The 19,193-nt window shown below is 48.0% G+C and overlaps 2 protein-coding genes across 8 annotated transcripts in view; one reads left to right on the top strand and one right to left on the bottom strand.

The window, feature by feature from the left end:
• CXCL16 (chemokine (C-X-C motif) ligand 16) overlaps positions 1–19,193 on the top strand; it is a 36,132-nt gene that overhangs the window by 13,504 nt on the left and 3,435 nt on the right. For 2 of the 4 annotated variants that reach the window (XM_012726665.1, XM_012726662.1), the window contains exons 1-2: positions 18,045–18,632; positions 18,983–19,121. In XM_012726665.1, coding sequence (XP_012582119.1) covers positions 18,563–18,632; positions 18,983–19,121 — 209 coding nt within the window. In that variant the 5' untranslated portion in view covers positions 18,045–18,562. Of the gene's footprint in view, positions 1–18,044; positions 18,633–18,982; positions 19,122–19,193 lie in introns of those variants that run through there. The other 2 variants (XM_012726664.1, XM_012726663.1) reach the window with 2 other exon arrangements.
• ZMYND15 (zinc finger, MYND-type containing 15) lies at positions 12,050–17,844 on the bottom strand. 4 transcript variants are annotated; one of them, XM_004684710.1, is made up of 14 exons: positions 17,815–17,844; positions 16,751–17,348; positions 15,966–16,200; positions 15,722–15,877; positions 15,332–15,492; positions 14,668–14,820; positions 14,274–14,354; positions 14,008–14,124; positions 13,805–13,893; positions 13,618–13,716; positions 13,311–13,458; positions 13,151–13,209; positions 12,729–12,889; positions 12,050–12,348 (listed from the first exon to the last, which is right to left on the bottom strand). In XM_004684710.1, exons 2-14 carry the CDS (start codon positions 17,316–17,318, stop codon positions 12,177–12,179), a joined length of 2,199 nt encoding a protein of 732 aa, XP_004684767.1. In that variant the 5' UTR covers positions 17,319–17,348; positions 17,815–17,844; the 3' UTR covers positions 12,050–12,176. The 4 variants fall into 4 exon arrangements, 3 of the variants coding, with proteins under 3 accessions (XP_004684767.1, XP_004684768.1, XP_004684766.1); XR_193527.2 differs by having other exon boundaries at positions 12,051–12,348; positions 13,151–13,235; XM_004684711.2 differs by lacking the exon at positions 14,008–14,124 and having other exon boundaries at positions 12,062–12,348.

The raw sequence follows: 19,193 nt of genomic DNA, 5'->3' as shown, positions 1-19,193 counted from the left end.
TATTCTGTTAAGTGATCATTTTATAGCAATATAGGGCATATTGCAATGATGATAACAAATGGCCATAAACCTTCCAGCACTAAATCATATTATACTGAAATGTATAAGGCCAAAATATTTAGAAATTATTGTATATGGTAATCTGTCAAAAATATAATAGTAGTGAGAAACTAACATTACTCACTAGTCTTTGGCAGACAAAGTAAGAAAAAAATAAAGGTACAAAGGCATTGAGAATCTAAATAATAATAACATGGATTGATTAATTTAGCTACTCATCCAACATATTTATTGAAGGTCTATGATTTGAACAAGACTCTTTGTTGGATATCAGGGATAGAGCAGTGAACATAGGGTCCACTCTGGAGCTTGCATTCCAATATATTTATTGAACTTCCCAGCTCTTAAATGGAGAACATTTATAAATATTGAAACCTGAAGTTACCCAAGCCTGAAATTGCCCTGGCCACATCTCTAACCACAAAGTAAAAACCAGAATTTTACAAATGTTGAAGTAACAAAAGTCAGCTCCTTAGGAACCCCAAAACAGCCCTAAGCAATTCTTTGATCAACAAGAAAATCCAAATTGCAACTATAGATGATTATAGAGTACCTGTCATGCAAAACTTAAAGAATGACATTAAAGAATAAGCATCATGTTTAATGTTATTAAGCAGTTATGATTAGCAGGCTTGGATTAGAGATTTGTGATACATTATTTTATGTAACAGCTGCAACTGACAATGCATAGTGCCCCTGTTATAAAGTAGGCAGACAATGCCTTGACATTTGCTGAATGAGTGTATAAGACTGGGAAGGGGCCTCCCTGGTGGTGCAAGGGGTTAATGTCAGCACTATGAAACTATCCATAGCCACTGCACCATAAGTTCAATCCTTGGCCAGGGAGCTGACCCACATGGTGCAGCAGACCTCTCCTGTCTCCCTCACTGTTCCCCTCAGCAGTGTATTTCAGTAGGTCTGCCTGTTCTGCTCCCTATTCTGTCTCTGGTGAATCCTTTCATACTCTACACTTCTGGCCTAGACCCCAACTTTTATATGCATAAATAACTAAATATTAAAAAAAAAAGATGGCCCTCCCTGGTGGCGCAGTGGGTTAAAGCATAGTACCAAGAAGCTAAAGCCAGTTCAGCATGAGTTCAATCCCACCACGCCCCAGAGGTGACCCACATGGCACGGCAGACCTCTCCTGACCCACCCACTGCTCCCCTCAGCAGTGTACTTCCTAGATCTGCCTGTTCTGCTCCTCACTCTGTCTCTAGTGAATCCTCTCACCGCCCCTGCACCTCTGGCCTGTACCCCAGTTCTGTATGAATGAATGAATAAATAAATCTTTAAAAAAAGAAAAAAGACGGAGAAAGTTTAAAGAACTTGACTACCATACAGCTGATACTAATCAAGCTGGGTATTGTACTCAGGCTTATCTAACTTTAATTCTTGTGCCTAGAATTGCTGTGCTATATGATCAATATGACTGATGGAGTATGCAGAGAGGAAGATCTGGTGATTTAAGCTGACTTTACCCAAAATCAATTTTCTGAGGTTTTACACTTACCTGCTTGTAATTTCTCTTTCTTTTCTCCTTTTCTTCCTATCATACAACAAAGATTTATTGAGGCTTACTTGCTACCAGGCTTTGTTCAACATGCTGGGGATGTAGTTGCGAGAGGCAGACAATAAACAAAAAGAAAGAAATATTAAGCTTGACAATAGGTGTCCTGAGAAAAGAAAACGAGAATAGCAGAGTGGTTGGAGCTTGTTGGATGAGAGAAGAGCAGCTTGAAGAGGTGGTGTAGGGTCTTAACCCATGTGGGTCATGGGAAGAGTTTGCTGCTGTCATAGGCATCATGGGGAAGCCACTGGAGAGACTGGAACAGGGACTGTTGCAATTGGATTCAGATTTTCTCTTTGTCATAAAGAGAATGGCTGTTACAAGACTGGAAGCTGGGAGGCCAGTGAGGAGGTAATCACATTGGCCAAAGGAGGTTGTCACAGTGGTGTCCTGGAGTGGTGTGGCAAAGGCAGAGGCGGCAAAGAGGGAGCAGGGTCAGGCCTCCCTGGTGGACTGTGGTTAAGTCTCAGCGTGATGACCACTAAGGCCTGAGTTTGAGCCCAGCCAGGGAGGTGGCCGACATGGCGTGGCAGACCTCTCCTGATGTTGCTCCCCTCAGCAGTGTATTTTAGTAGATCTGCCTTTTCTGCTTCCCACTCTGTCTCTGGTGAATCTTCTCACTTCATGTACATCTGGCCTCCATCCCAGCTCTTCTATGCAAAAATAAATAAAATATTTTTTTAAAAAGAGAGAGATCAAATGTGGAGTAGAGTTTGAAGGTAGATCTACTGAGACATACTGAGGGATTGCACCCTACATTGTGGATGAACATTATTGGCTCAATAATGGGGTGGGTGGGGCCGGTTATAAACAAGAGGGAGCAGGAGGTAGATAAGTATGTGGGGTAGGGGTGAAAAACAGTGTTTAGACAGAGAAAAGAAGACAGAAACTGGCAAGAGGAGGAGGCCCTCCCCCAAAGTGGGAGAAAAACCCAATGTCCTGGAGGCTGGGACAGAGTTTCCAGGAGATGGTGACTACTGTGTGAAATGCTGCTGAGTGGGTGAGTGCTGACCACTGAGTTTGGCATTACTTTAACAGGGTGCTTTATTGGTTGAGATATGACTAGACATTTGAGGAACACATTCAACATGAAAGTACAAGCAAACAGGAAAACGGAATTTAGAGAACAGACCTTGGTGGAAGGATGAGGAAGTTCATTCTGATTGCCTCTCTTTTCTTTGTAAAACAAGAATTTAAAAAAGTGCAAGAATTAGGTCATACATCTTTATCTTAAAGAAAAAAAAAGAACTAAGACCCTTTGCTGAGGGTAAAAGGACTATATAATTATCATTTTAGAAAACAGGAGATTAGGGAAGCTGCTTGATTGCTGGGCAGTGCTAAGAGCTTACTTGTGAATCATCATAAATCAAAACCAGATTCACCAGAACAGTTGCTAATCTCCAGTCATGCGTAATAACTCAGGGAAAATCTCATTTTTTTGGAGTCTGATTTAATCACACATGCAGTTTTGCAAGTAAGGTGGAGGGAGAGGAGTTGGAGGGGGAGTGAAATAAGGGAAGGGTGGACACGAGGGAATATGGTGATGGCTGTGGGTGATATGGAGGCAGGAGAACTATGGGGACCACAACTATGTGAAAAAGCTTAATAACAAATAATAAGAAGAAAACCATAAGAAAGTACTGTACTGCATTCACTGATACTGAAAATTTACATCATCAGTTTGTAAGGTGAATCATCTGTTGGTACCTACATCAGTGTTGTCTTATATGATAAAAAAAATAAGCATGTTAGATGTTATATGTATTACTAGCACTAAACATCAAAATAAAATTAATTTGGTGATGGGAAACCCATGGGGATTACAGCTGAGATGGAAAAAGGCATGACATGATGTAAAAATAACTATTATATTAAAGTTAAAAAAAATAAAACATAATCTGGAAAAAAAGGTGCAGGAAAAAGTCCAAGAGAATTAAGAATATATGCACAGGAAAGGTGATAACAAAGCACAGGTGGATCTAAACTGAGTGAGGTGGGATGAAGGTGATGGACAGTGAAATGGACTGGCTCATAAGTAGAGTACAGAGGTTTGAAGCGTTGTTGCACTGAGGGTACAAGAGAGGGGACTGGGAAGATGGATAGCAAGTGGTGTGCTTGGAGTTGTACCGTACCGTTACTGATAATGATTGGGTTCTGCGGCGGGGTGGAGAAGATGGAAGAGAACAGGACGCTGAGAGGGCAGGTGCTGGAATTATCTAGGTGGATGTCTTAGTCTACATGAGTGAAGAAGACATGATTAATGTGGAGAAGTAAACACAGGCCAGAGGAAGCCCTCGATGAAGTTGGTTGATGTTGGCAGTTGGCTGCAGCAGGGAGGGTTAGTGAGTGGTACATAGTCTGTTGGCGTGTGCTTCAAAGAGGCTGTGGTTCTGAGGGAAAAGAACTGTTTTGGAAGCAACAAAGGAAGTAAAAAGGTGTGTGCCTCACCTAAGGATATGTGGAGAGAAAGGAAAACTAGCCAATCAATAACATGCAAGGGAGCTGTGGCTTTGGAGGAGAGCCAAGTTTCTATAAGAAGTAAAAGTCAAATGGAAACTGAAAGAAGGGATGATTATTTAAAGGGGTTGAATTCCATTGTGTTGGCATGTGATCAAGGGGTACCCTGGAGCCACCAAATTTGCACACTCTAATGGGATCCAGCCATCCGTGTGCACAAAGCATACTTAATGTGAAAGAAATGTAATAGAATTAGTGAGCATAGAGAAAGTTCCAACCTTAGTGTGCATAGAGAAAGAAGAGAAGACAGGGTTATAGTTTCCCAATAAAATACCCAAAGTTACTCATCCCCTTGTGGGTAAATGTCCAGCCAGACGGGATTAGTCTAAGCAAGCTGCTGAAGCCTGAAATCTTGTGACTAGTTCAAAATATCTTGTGGTGGGGAACTATAGAAAAGGGGCAGAAGGTGCCAGGAAAGTCCGAGATGGAAGGAGCCAAGTCATCATACAATCAAACACAATGACTGCTAATGGCAGCCTCCCACGTCTCTGCCCACATCTTTCAAGTGTCTCTACTCCAAGTGTCTCCTCCCAACTTCCTCAAGTCCAAAGCTGAGAAATGAACAAGCCCTTCCTCACGTGTCCCTCTCTGTGTGTCACCTGCCTTCCGGGCTCTACAACTTACCTGGCTGCTCAGGGCCACCCCTCATTCCCGGTAGCAAGCCCAAGGAAGCTGCATATAAGTGGGGCAGGACCTGAATATGGGCGCAGTTGCTTAGAACACCAACCCCGAGGTTAGAAGTTTGGAACTCCCCATGCAGCTCCCAGACCTCTAGGGTGCGAGAAGGGGCCAGTTATGCCTCCTTAAAAAAACCAAAAGGGTGGGATTTGAGAGCTTCCACATTGACAGACTTGTGGCAATTTGGGGAGAATGGCAAACCTCAAAAGGGCATGAATGTTCTGTGCCTTTTCCCTAGACTTCCACTCTATCTCATCCACATACCTGGCTATTCCTGAGTTATATCCTTTTGTAATAAAGCAGTCATCTAGTGAGAAAAATGGGTTTCCTGAGTTCTGTGAGCTGCTTTAGCAAATTTATCATGTTGAAGAGGGGATTGTGGGAATCTCTGATTTGTCATCAGGAGGTCAGGAGCAAAAACAACCTGGACTTACAACTGGCAGCTGAAGTCTAAGGAAGGGGTCATGGAAACCTCTAATCTGTATCTCCCTGATCAGAAGTCCAGGTAATAGGCTGCAGCTGGCATCCAAAGTGGATCATGGTCTTGAAGACTGAGCTGTTAAGCTGTGGAATCTGATGCTGTCTATGGACAGTTAGTGTTAGAAGTGAGTTGAATTCTGAGACACGCTGCTGGTATCCAAGAATTACTTATTGGTATGGGGACTCCTCCACGCACATCCACAATGGAATTGAGAAGGGACCAAAAGCTATATAAGTTAAATAGAACTTGCATTTCAGTTTCTCCAGAGCAGGATTCTAGACCTGAATCTGCCTAGGTTCAAACCAGGTGTGCTTATTATTTTTAAAAGATTCATTTTATTTATTTATGCATACAGGAGCTGGGGTTTAGGCTAGGTTGGGGTGGGGGTGAGAAGATCACTAGAGACAGAGTGGGGAGCAGAACAGGAGGACTCACTAAACAACACTATACACCACACTGTACACTGCTGAGGGGAGCAGCAGGGGAGACAGGAGAGGTCTGCTACACCCTGTGGGTCAGCTCCCTGGCTGGGGATCGAATGCTGCAGTGGCTTTGTACAGCTTCATAGTGCTGAGACTTAATCCCTTACACCACCAGGAAGACCCCAAACCAGGTGTTTAAATCCAGAATTCATGGCCTACCTCACAACAATTGATTGAACAACTAGATAGAAAATCAGCAAGGACATAGAACTCAGTACCACCACCCATGGGATCAGTACTTACAGATCACTTCACCCAACAACAGCAGAATAAACATTCTTTACAAGCCCTCAAGGGAAATATATGGAAAATATACTGTATCCTGGGTAACAGAAGAAGCCTCAACAAGTTTAAAAGAAATGAAATCATACAGAGTGTGTTGTCTAACTGCAATCAACTCAGACAAGAAATCAATAACAAAAATAACAGGAAACTTCTCCAAGCACTTGGAAGCTAAACAAAACTTGGGTCTCACCAGCTTCTGGGACTAACTGGGATGGTAATAGTGACAATCTGTTGGCTCCTGTCCAAACCTGCTAGTCATCCATGTGTCAGGGTTCTCTTGGGGTCTTTTGAGTTCTTGGTACCCCACAAAGTCATACTGTGTCCTCTGAGAAATGGGAAGATTCCCTGTGTGGTATGACATAATTTCCCAGGACCTAGGTGTTTTGTTTTTGGGCTCTGTGGCTTTGTGGTGACTCTCTATGGACTCTTTTGTCTCTGCCTTATGGATTCTTTCTTGTGGGGTAAGACCTGAGTCTATCAGGCTGTGTTGGGACCAGCATCCCATGCTGCCTTCCTCATCCCACACTTCTAGTCAAGTACCTGCAAACCACCTTCCATCTTGGCAAGAAATTCCATGTAAAACATCTCAGACAAATCAGCTCCACACCCACAAGGGCAGGCCCAGACTCTTTTGGTGTGGTTTGGTTCCAAGCTGGGACTTCTTTTGTTAACACTTTCATTTATAATTGGGAACTAAATTCCATTTAGTAACGTAAACAGCTATGCAACTATCCATGAACAGAGATGGTCTAATGACATCAGCGTTTCTACCTCTTCACTAACCCTAGGATCTATCTGTTTCTCTCCAACAACAAGGCATTGTGAGCTCTTACTTGTACTACTACCAAAACCATCTAGCGAATCTGTCTTTTCAAATCTTATGCTCTTGTAGTGAACCCCCACTCTGGTACAGCAGGAATTGCTCTCTAAAATTCCTTTAGTAAATTCTGAGCAGCTATTATATGCTAGGCACAAATAAGTAAGTGAATGAGATAATAAAATAATTGTGATAAGTGCTCAAAGAAAATACATGAGTAATGTGATAGCAAATAATGAATGTAAGGGAGTCTTATCTCATTTTAAATCCCAACTTCTTGCTTTTTGAAAGTGCTTTGTTTACTTTTGCTCCGGGGCCTTTGCACATGCTATTACTATTTTCTCTGTCCTTCTTACCTGGCTAACTACTATTTGTCCTTCACGTCACTGCTTACAGGTCATTTCTTCTGGGAAACCACCCTCAGGCTGTGTCTCCTCTGTGTCTCTAAGAGTCATAATTCTTTCATCAACAGACCAGTCACACTGCTCTGTGGTTTTCCTGTTAATTCTTTGTTTCTTTCAGGCTTCCCTCTAGGTCAGTAATTTTCAGATAGCTTGACCGGGTCATCATATGACATATATTTTATGTCATGATGTTGCACAATATGCACACATTAAAGCACAACTTGTACATATAATATCTGTTTTCATTCTATTTCACTTTAAAGAATGTCATTTGAGGGACTTACCTGGTGACACAAGGGTTTAGTCTTAGCGCTATCAAGCTACTTTCAGCCACTGTATCAGGAGTTCAATCAGGGAGCTGATCCACATGGCACAGCAGACCTCTCCTGTCATCTCGCTGCTCCCCTCAGCAGCTAAGGGTATGGTGAAAAGTTCCATTTCACCTCAACCTTCCAGGAGCCTAGACCTTTTATGTCTGTATATAGGGGACATATGAAGTGCCAGGAGGGTTTAGCAGGAGAGGGCTATCTCACTTGGGATCAAGGAAGTCCTCCCTCCTCAGGAAAAGGCTTTTTGTCTGAGAAGGAATTAGTTGAGCAAGAAAATGGGGGAAGTTTTACAATGAGAGCATGCAGTGTTTCATTTTTAGTGTTTTCAGAGGTGTCTGGCTGGAGAGTAGAGAGAGGACGGGAAGTGGCATGAAATCAGCCTGCAGGGTTTGGCATGACCACATTAAAAAGATCTTGTCTAGACTTAACAGTTTACAGGAATTAAAGAAGATTGATACACAAATTAAAAACACCCCGAGGAAGTAACAGATCCAGAACATTCTATAGGAATTCAGTTTCTTATGAATCAGTGGCATTAAAAAAGGGGATGGGACTTAGAGAGGTCTATTTAAGATACAAGACACTTAGAAGTTGTACGTCTGTTGATTTTATTTCTTGATTGGAACAAAATATCTCCTCTGGTTTCAAAGACAAATATGTGGTAATTGAAAATATTTGAAAATGAAGTGGATATTACATTAAAAAATAGTTGTTGATTGGTGTTGGTAATGGTAGTCACACATTTTGAAAGGCCATATTACTTATAGGTACATATAAGTGAGATGATTGATACCTGGTGTGTGCTTTAAAACACTCTGGAAAAAGGCAGGAGTGTGCTATTGTGATACAATTAGAAATGCCAGGCCCTCCCTGGTGGCGCAGTGGGTTAAAGCACAGCACTAAGAAGCTTAAGCCACTTCTGCATGAGTTCGATCCCCGCCTGCCCCGGAGGTGACCACATGGCGGGCAGACCTCTCCTGACCCGCCTGCTGCTCCCCTCAGCAGTGTACTTCGTCCACCTGCCTGTTCTGTACCCCACTCTGTCTCTGGTGAATCCTCTCACCCTCTGCATCTCTGGCCTGTACCCCAGTTCTGTACGAATAAATAAATAAATCTTAAAAAAAAAAAAAAAGAAATGCCTATTTGGTCTTCACCCCAGCTTCCTGGAGCAGAAATTATTACAATTCTTCAACTTTCTTGAGTGATGGGGTGAGAGGAGCCCCTTTCAACCATACCTGAATTTATGCTAATGAAGTGACTCTTGGTGGGTGTTAGGATTATTCTTGAGGAATAACCTCCTCTGTGTTCTGACCCTATCTAGTCACCTGTGATTGATAGGGAGCTGTGGGTCCTATATCACACATGCTCTTCTACTCTGTAACATTTAAAACCAAAGACTGTCCCTAAATTAGTCACTCTCACAAAGCTGATGGGTGATACCATCTACAAAATGAGGCAATTCCTCTGGTTTCAGCGGTTTCTTAGTTGCCCTGCACCATACCGCCTGCTCCAAGTTGACCACTCTCTTGGTCAACATGATGCTTTAGATGTACTTTCTGTTCCAGAATAAGTTTCTACTTTATGGATAGCTTTGAGGCTTATGACGGAAACAGAATGACAAAAAATTAGCTTAATCTAGCATCAAGTGCTAAACCAGAATGCTCTTTTAATTTTAGCTATAGCAGATAACTAGGGGATTAAATATTTTGTTTTTTTCTTATTAGTTTGCACTTTTTTCTGTGTCCATTGAAACAATTTCCTTTTTTTAAAAAAGATTTGTTTATTTTTGCATACAAGAACTGGGGTACAGGCCAGAGGTACGGGGGAGTGAGAGTACTCACGGGAGACAGAGTGGGGAGCAGAACAGGCAGATCGAATGAAAGACACTGCTGAGGGGAGCACTGCGCAAGTGAGGAGAGGTCTGCTGAGCATGTGGGTCACCTCTCTGGCCAGGAATGGAACTCCTGCTGCAGTGACTGTGGATAGCTTTGTAGTGCTATGCTTTAACCCCTTGCATTACCAGGGAGGGCTCCATTGAAGCAACTTGCTGGACATTGTATTCAACTCTAAATTTTACTGATAATAACCCCTCTCTTTTGTCCTTTCTCTTTCCAGACCACACATTTCTCTGAGGTAGGGCCAATCTTCTGACTCTCCTGACACCACTATTACCAGTTTTACTAATTATCAGCACTTCTGACACCAAATATGTGGTTTTTATTCTCACCACTCCAACCAACTATACAACTATGCTGACACAAACTGGTGTCCTGCAGTCGCTAAAATCTGACACTAAATACCCAGACTGACCTCCATCGCCCAAGACTGCCACCTTCAGATGCCAGTCCTAATTACTGAACCTTCTGGCTTCCTAACCACAGACTGGGGTTCCCATGAATCTCTCCTAAGGTTTGATCATTTTCAAATGCCTCGCAGAAGTCAGGAAAAGAATTTGCTGTTACTAATTTGTTGTGAAGTATGCAGAAGACAAAAATGGGGATGGGGCTGGCATGGAGCTTCCATGTTTTCTTAGGTGTGCCAACCTCATACTTTAGTGCAGCCACTAACCCAAAAGCTCTCTGAACCCACTTAGAGTATCTTTTTAAAACTGGAAGCCCTTTAGGCTGTCAAAGACATGACTGGTTAACTCACAGCCTTCATAATGAACTCAGTCTTTAGCTCCACACTTCTCCCCACCCCCCAACCCGGGTTTGAGGGGTATGCTGAAAATTCCATTCCTCTTAATTATAGGACTGCTTTCTCCAGCAACCAGCCTCCTTCCTGAAGACCCCTCATTTGCATAAACTCAGATATGGTTGAAAGGGACTTATTATGAATAACAGAAGAGACTCCTCTCACCTCTACCACTCAGGAAATACAAGGATTTTATAAAAGTATTATAATATTTTTGCATCATTTTGTGCCTTTTTCCATCTCAGTTGTAATCCCTGTGGACTTCCCATCACCAATTCATCCGTGTGCCATCACCATAGTCCTGTGCACATCCCTACCCCCTTTTTTGATCCCATTTCCCACTCCACCCCTGTAAAATGTAAAATGTCTCTCATATATAGCTGTTCATTATTATTCCCCTTCTTCTCCACCCCTCCCCCTCGTTTATGCTCCTGCTATGAGTGAAACCATCCAGTATTTTCCATTTCTTTCTGACTTAGGAAATACAAGGATTTTAAGAGCTCTTGTGCCAGGAACCTGGGACAAACACCGAATATCCCTTTCTTATATGACAGTATCACAGGAAGTAATAGTAGCAAGAGAACATGCTGCTAATTGTTGGAGCTGAGTGATGTATAGATAGGGATTCATTATGCTGTCTGAGCCTTTCTGTACATTTATTTATAATAAGAGAATGACAGAAAGGCATCTCATATGTCATACTAGGGAATCAATGTTGATACAATACTGTTAATCAAAATATAAACTTTATTCAGATTTCTCCAGTTTTTTCCACTAATATCCTCTTTTCTGCTCCAAGATCCATTTCAGGATGCCATTCTGTATTTAGTTGTCACGTCTCCTCAGTCTCCCAATCTGTCGCGGCTGACCTTGCCTTTTGTGACTTTTATACTTTTGAGGAAGAGTGAGCAGGTATATTAGACTCCCACAATCTGGATTTGTCTGATGTTTTCTCATGATTCACGGAGTTATGAATTTGGGGGAAGGTAGCTCTAAGGTGGATGTGAGCTTCTCATTGCATCAGGCCAGGGAGCACATGATGCCAATATGATGTTTTATTTCTTGTTCACTATAACCCCTTGGTTAAAGTGGTGTCAGCTACATTGCTCCCGTTTTTTCCCTTTCAATGTTTAGTGACTGGAGTCACTAAGACCAGCCCCCCATTTAAGGAGATTTTAAAAGGGGAATACGGTACTGAGGGGATTTCTGCAGGAGAGTGGTGTATTTGGATGATTGTTTTAGAAGGAATTCTCCCACTGAAATGTGGACACTAGCCACAGCGGCAACTGCAGTGGGAAGGCTAGGAGCAGGGGATTTGGGTGACTTAGCAGCTGGATTTAGCAGGTGTGGTTCTTTATTGGACTGGGGGCTGTGAGAAGGTGGCGTCTAGGTGGCCGCCAGGTTTCTAACTTGGACAGTTGGGGGACTGGGGCCGGTCACTGAATGGCACTGAATCGAAACCAGAAGGTCTCTATGCCCTTGGGAGCGCTTGTCTTCTCCCCTGCAGCTACTGACAAGCCATTTTTCACTCTTGGCCTTGCCTTGCCTCGGTCAGTCCGGAGGATTAGTGGAGCTGGAAAATGACCTATGGACACATACGTTTATTTGTAGAAGTTTGGGAATGCCCAGGGGCACCAGAGTCCCCAGTAAAAGCGGGACAGTGGTCAAGGGACTGAAAGAAACAGGACGGATGTTAATCACCCCTAAATCCTTTTCGCAGATCAATGACTCCGTGGTTTCGAACAGTCATTTTATTTACCTTTTCGTGTTCCATCAACCGGTCTCCCCCTTGGCGGTGGGTGTTTCGTTTCCCTTTCTGAGGTGTGTAGGGAGAGGGGTGCCCTGCTATAGCTTGTCCCTCATCTCCGCCGGCGGGACCCCCGCCCAGGTTTCTTTTCTCCGCGGCGCCGTCTGGCGGGGGCCGGAGGAGCGGCGGGAGTTGGGGCTGGGGGCGCCGGCCCGGGCGCCTGGCGGGCCCCGCTCCCTTGCGGAGGCTTGTAGACCAGGTGGAAGATGAAGGCATTGCAGTACCTGAGGGGAGCGGGGGCTGTCACGGGCGGGACCCCCGCCGGGATTCCCTAAGGGCTTGCGGGCCGGAGTTCTGGAGCTGGGTTAGTTGCGGCCAGATCGGGGTGGTCGGGTCCTTTGGGCGGTGGGTGAGGAGTTGCAGAGATGTCGTGAGCTGGGTCAAAATTGGGGGTGAGGGTGCGGGAGAGGTGTGGAGACCTGGGGTGGCGGGAGTAAGTAGTGATGAGCAGTTTGAGCACAGGAAGCGGCTTGCATAGCCTGGAGTGGGGAGGGGGGGGGGTCCCAGGAGAACGAAGACCAGCGTAGAGATGGGCGTTTTAGTACTCGGAACGGGAGTGAAGCTAAGGGCCCAGGAGTGAAGAGGGAGGGTCTTGGGACCCTACCAGGGCATGCAGTTGTCGGTGGCTCTGAGGCGAAATGGGGAGCGGAAAGGGTTGGGCTGTGGAGGGCTGGTGCCCCCGCCGGTAGCCACCGCCATGGTCTGGTCGTCCATCACACAGCCGTACTCGCTGCTCTCGGTGAAGAAGGCGGGCACGCGGAGGGACTGGGGAGAGTGGGGCGGGGCCTCAGAGACCCGCGAGGCTCCTGCGTCGGAAACCCCCGAGCTACTGCGTCTGGGTGGGAAACTAGGGCTCTAATGAGCAGGGTGGAGAGAGGCAGGCACCAGGCCGACACAGAGAGGGGCAAGAGGACCCATGGGCGCGCCCCGTCTGCAGGGCAGATGGCGGGCAAGAAGAGACTTTAAGGCTAGGAGGAGGGACTGAACTGGAGGTAAGACGTGGCCCCTGATGCCTGCAACCCCCACCTGTAGGCGGGGCAGCGAGCTCAGCCAAGTGTCCTTGAGACCAAAGCCAGAGTTAAATCCTGCCAAGGAGGGAGAGCACGGAGAACTTGAGTCCCATGGTCTTCTTTGCCACCTCCCGCATCCCAAGTTCCGCGCCCACACTACAACTCCAGGCTCCTACCAATAACCAAGTCGGGCTTGGGCCCCTGGAGCAGGTGATAAGGCCGTGCAGACACTTTGATCTGCAAGTCCCTGCGACTGCCCTTCTCCTTAGTTCCTGAGCTGAGCCGTGCTGATATGCCTGAGCGGACAGACACTTCAGGGCCATCCTAGGAAACCAAGAATGGGGTGGGGAAACTACCGGAAGTTAGGGCACTGAAGGATTCCATCAGAAAGGAAGGGGTTGAGGAAAGAGTAGGAAGGGCAGCGCCCCATCAGGAGAACCCGAGGAACCTCAGGGCTGAAAAGCAGGGCATCTCAGTGCTCACCCTCTGCAAGGTGAAATGCTGCTGGTCACTTTCTGGGGGCAGGCCATCACCCACAAACTGCAACTCCAGGGCCACGTGGGGGAGCAAGACCAACAGCTCCTGAAGAACGTGGAAGGACGGACCTTGGTCTTGCACTGTATCCTGCCAGCACCCCAAATGCCCGACCTTCAGGTCCGGAGGGACTTACCCAAAATACCATGACAAGGTCAAACTCCTTCCCAGCTTCCACCACATGGATTTTCAGCGATTGTTTGTTCTGGATGTTGAGCTCGGGGACTGGTGAAAAACTAGCTGTTTAAGCAGAGGGTCTTCCCCTCCTTTCCTCCTGTCCCCCACCAGCTCCCTGTTCCCTTTGCGGCATGCTCCTTCCCCTGTGTCAGCTCTCCTTACAGGACTGGGGCACCAGGTGAGTGATGACGTAGTACACAGTCAGTGGGTAGGTCAGAAGCACAGCCATGGGGGAGTCCAAGCTGAGGCCCCGCCATGTGTAGTAATCCTGCCAAGAGCCTGGGGACAGAGGGTTACTGAGTGACCTGGCTCTAGGCCCCGACCCCAGACCGTCCAGTCCAATAGCCCCTTTTCTCCATCACCCAGGCCACTGGTCCTCCAGTCCCAATTCCTACTCTGTTACCTCACTCAGAGTTCTTCCAACTCACCAAAGAGGCCCCTGGGTGGATCTGAGGGCACAGGAGGCATCAGGGCAGGCCCATCCCCTTGGAGAAGCTGGTAGGGATCTCCTGAAAGGATGAAAGGAAGAGGAATCTAAGGTCAGGGAGACCCTCTCCTGGCCTGGCCCCTTTTTCCTTCCAAAGAGGTTGTAATCCCTAAGACAGGGTCTGGAGCAGTAGAAGAACAGGAGTTTGCCTAGAGGTAGGGCTTATGGAAGCCACAAGTAGGGTGACTCCTGAGGGTTGGGGAGAGGCCTGGAATGGTCCCGATGGTGGTAGTGGGGTTTGGTGTAAATGTGGAGGGGTTATCTGTGACCTAGACATGTTTTTCTCATTTCCATCGAGGCCAAGGAACCCATGCCTGAAGAGAGGGTCCACGTACCACTGAGAAGAAAGCTGAGGGATGGTATGCTGCCCCGAGGGTGCCTGGGGGTACCAGGGCCTGGGATCAGCATGCTGAGCTGGGTCCAGTAGCCACGTGTGAGGCCCCTTGAGGCCAGGAAGGCCTCCTTGTTAAAGGTTTCACTGGTCACCTCTGGAGAAGCAGAAAGGGAGGTGTTGGAACCTGATGGCTAGGACCCCAGACTAACTCTCCTCAGCCTCTGCAAGCACCCTGCTCTGAGTTTGGTTCTAGTCAGAGAAAGAACTAACATTTCTGAGTATCTACAGTTAGCAGACATTGAATCCATACAGTTCTTATAACTCTATGGATTTTAGCATTTGTTAGTATCCCTATTATACAAATGAGGAAACTGAAGCTCTGAGAAGTTAGGTAATCTGTTCAAGGTTGCCAGTTATCTGAGAGGCTAGTGTTTGAATTCCTATTCCCAGATTCCCTCAGCACTTTCAGGGACCTGGGCACTTAATCTCAGCCCCAGAGACCCTGTCTCCAGCCCCAGGTCTGGCCCCCAACCACACTCAGGATCCAGCTCTTATTCCAGGGATTTACACTAGTCCTAGGCAGTTAGCCTTACGCACCAGGACCCCGTTCCCTGGCAACAGGCCCTATTCCCAGAGACCCCACCCACAGCCCACTGATCTTATACCTGCAGTGTAGGTAAAAGGCAGAGTTGCCAGTTCTCCTGCCCGCTCCATAAAGGCTGCAAGCCTTGGGCACCAAAATCGATGGCTCACATCATCTGGGCATCGGCGCCAGTCAGCCCGGAGACAAGCCTCTCCACAGTATAAGACAGCACTACACTGGGGACTGGAGTCACAGGGGTGTGGGGGGTACCCAGTGTTAGTGTCTGTCTATGCTGTCAGCCCCATACTTAGTGGTTGGTCTGTATCCTTTCTACCTGTAACAGCTTTTTTTTTTCATCTTATGTCCATATTATTCACTGTGTGCTGAGCCCCCACCCCCCTGCTTTCTCTTTCTGTTTGCTTAATTGTTGGGGATCTTCCTCCCCTTCACCCCATCTTTACAGGCAGCTTACCAGGGTGTCAGCTTCACTTCAAAGCTGTGCCTGTGACAAACATGGCAGGTTCGAGCCCGAAGGGAGGCAAAGGTGAAACCTGGTCGGGGGCCCCATGTCCGCATTGGAGTCTTGGCTAACTTCACTCCTAACCTGGGGACCAGACTCTCCAGCTCTCTGGATGGGGGTGGAGAAGGCATCAGGCTGGGGGGCTCAAGAGTCTGGCCCCTAAGCCTCCACACCCTCAGATACCAAACTCCTGTACCGATGCAGCTGGGCGTCTCCCACAGTCAGCTGCCGGGGCTTTCGGGGGTCTCCAGAGCCCATGGGGCAGGCCATGCTGTGGCAAAGGAGAATGTAGGCTCGGGGAGCCAGGTTCTCTGTCCCTGAGCCTCTGCCTGCACTCCCCTGGGCTCCGTCCATTAGCAGGTCGATGCCTAAGATGGTCCCATGTTCATCTGTCACCAGTAAGAGACAGGAAAGGTGCAGCGGGGCAGCCTCTAGGGAAAAAAGGGGCAGTTAGAAGTAAGAGATGGCAAAGCTGACACCCTGGTAAGCTGCCTGTAAAGATGGGGTGAAGGGGAGGAAGATCCCCAACAATTAAGCAAACAGAAAGTTGGCCAGGGTCTGGGGTACCAAACTCAAATGCCCATGGGAGTAGGTAAGAAAACAAGTGAGTAAAGGGGACTAGACAGAGAGGACATGCCCCATCTGAAGGGCACAGCAGTGACACAGTACCAGCATTTGCTGTCATCAGAAATGTGGGCCTATTGTCAGAACTTTAGATTTTTCTTGAGATGGTGTAAATCCAGATTTGTGGGGATTTCCTTCTTCAGTGTTTAGATGTTGGTCAAATTAAAAAAACAAACAAACAAACAAAAAACAAAAAAACACTGTGGGTCAAGCAAAACACCTTTTCAGGCCATATTGGCCAGAAGTCCACCTGTTTATGTCCTACTGGGTTCTGAGTGGTACAGGGGAGCGTCAGAAGGGAGTGTGCTGGGCAAGGGGAGGGGCCGGGCCCACACAGGGCTTGCCCTAGCTTCTCACCATTTCTCCGACCCTTCCTCCTCTCAGGCCCTTTTTCGTCTTCTGCCTTGTCCTCTCGACAGCAATCCTCACCACCTCCTGCCTCCTGCTCACCATCTTCTGGCTCTCCTGGAGGCTTTGCTTCCTGGGGGGACTCCTTGCTGGTAGGACCTGGCTCCCCATTTTCCTCTGGTCCTACCTTCTCTGTGCCTGCACCCACCTCCCCTCCATTCTCTTCCTCTTCCTCCTCCTCCCCTTCCTCCAGGCTGACAAAGCTGACATAGGGGCTCAGGTCTCGCAGGTGGAGTGGGGGCTCATCTCCCAGGAGCCGGGCAGCCTCCAGGCCTGGTCCAGGGCCTGGCTCTGCCCCTTGCCCCAGGCTGATGCCCACACTACGGTTGGGCAAGACATGGAGCACCCAGAGGGCAGGGTCCTGGGGCAGCCTTCTGATCTGAGTCTCCAGCTGTCGCCAGCGGCCCTCAAGGCTGGCTCCCACAGCTCCACGGTCAGCCACAAACTTGTGGAACCAGCCAAAGAGGAGGGCAGCAAAATCAAGGAACTCATCCCGGTATCCAGACACAAACTCCATGTCTTCAGGGGCACAGGGCCTGGGCCCAGACTGAGTGAAAAAAGGGATATATAGTGACTGAGAGGGTAGTGGTGCCAGTTTGGGGCTGGGTCACAAATGGGAAAGGGTATGGCTTTGACCCATCACTTTGGGAGGACTCTATGGATGAATGTTTGGAGCTGAGAATGGGCTTTTCAGGCTGAGATGGAAGTTCAGTGATGGGAAAGAGACTGGACCTGAAAGTGCGTGATTTTGTGTTAAAAATGTACTCAGGTGGGAGATGGTATTGGGGCTCAATATTTGAGACTCAAACTCTTAAGAGTAAGGTTTAAAGTGAAAATAAGGTTGAAGAGGGCTAATCTTATCGGGAAGGGCTTGGTGAGGGAAGAATTTTGGACCCATCTGTGGGCTGTTGGAGGAGGAACAGGAGCCAGGACATTCCATGGGCTTGGATCAGTTTGAAGGTGAGTCCCAGGAGACCCAGCCCCTCCGGGTCACCGCCCCCTTACTCCGGTACCTGCAGCCGCCACCACTTTTCGAAGGTAAATACCTCGTGGATGGGAGGTGCGTCGTGACGTCAGGGCTGCCCGAGCCCACGGCCTCTGTCTTCGTAGACCACGCCCCCTGAGTCCCGCCTGAGTGGTCGATTCTCCCCGGCCGGTGTAGGTGTGGCGGCGCGCGCTCCGGCTTTCCAGCCGGCTGGGTGCTGGCCATGTGACTGGACATCGCGACGCCCAGCCCAGACCCCAGCCCGGGAAGTGAAAGCGTCTTAGAGAGGAGGGCGGGAGCAGGCTTGTCGCTGGCTCGGCTGACCTGGGTCAGGAATGCTGGCAGTGCACCTGGTGTTTACTGAACCCTAATCATTCTGCTCGGCCACTGCCCTCCTAACTTGCCTGGCCGGGCTCCAGCCCGAGTTTTCTTTAAATTTCCCCAGACATCCTCGGCAGCCCACGTTTGAAAGGCTCTGGGCTTGTCGGGGCACGGGCGGGAGCTCCGCCTCCAGGAGTTACCCCGCTGCGGAGCCTCACGGCGTCGACTGTCCTACCCATCTCGCGGTCGTTTGAAGTCCGTGCGAGCGACCCGTGCCCTCCTCGACCTGACGGAGCTTGGCGCCGAGGAGACAGCCCCCACTCCTCCTGGAACCCCAAGTGGAGCTGGAGAAGAAAACGAAAGTTTGAGATCCGTTGGACTGCTGTCTCGGGAGCGTTTTAACGAAATCAGACCCCGTTTCAGGAAATCAGACTGAGGGAGGTGACTCAAGAGAGATGTGGCAGGTCGGGGCTCCCCAATTCCGCGTGCTGCTGCTGCTCCTGCTAGCGTTGCTGACTCTGCCAGGTTCGTCAGAGGCGGGGCTGGGGCCCAGTTCCCCAAGTCAAGAGGGAGGGGTAGGTTTTGGGTTACTAGGTCCTGTGGGGTTGAGTTGAATAGGGGGGAGCCAGTCGCAACCAGTGTCCTCAAGACAGGAGGAAGGCCAACTACCTGGTGCTGGGGACAGACTGGGACAGCACCCAGGTTCAGGTGGGATTGTGGACGTCTTTGCGGGGAGGAGGGGTGTGTGGGTTGAACCAGGAGGTCAGACCCTGGTGTCTTGCAGGAGAAGCTGTAACTGGCAGGTGGGTTAGAAGTGAAGTTACAACTGAGGAGCCCTTTGACCTGAGAATCTGCTGACCACCTTTTCTGCTCAGGGTATGGTAACCAGGGGAGTGGAACTGGAAGTTGTTACTGCGATAAGGTGATTTCTTCCACATCCCCTCCAGCGGACCGGCTGTTGAAACATTTCAGAACATACCTGGAAAACTATCAGCGCTGTTTCCCTGTGGTCAGGTAATTTTATCACCTGCTGGGAGGGCAGTGCCTCTGCAAACCCTCCCTGCCCAGTGCCCCCAGGACTCTCTA

The sequence above is a fragment of the Condylura cristata genome, unplaced genomic scaffold (genome assembly GCF_000260355.1).
Source record: "Condylura cristata isolate star-nosed mole 26May11 unplaced genomic scaffold, ConCri1.0 scaffold00017, whole genome shotgun sequence".
NCBI lineage: Eukaryota > Metazoa > Chordata > Mammalia > Eulipotyphla > Talpidae > Condylura > Condylura cristata.
Note: the sequence above shows the minus strand (reverse complement) of the source record. Positions and strands in the feature narration are given on the sequence as shown.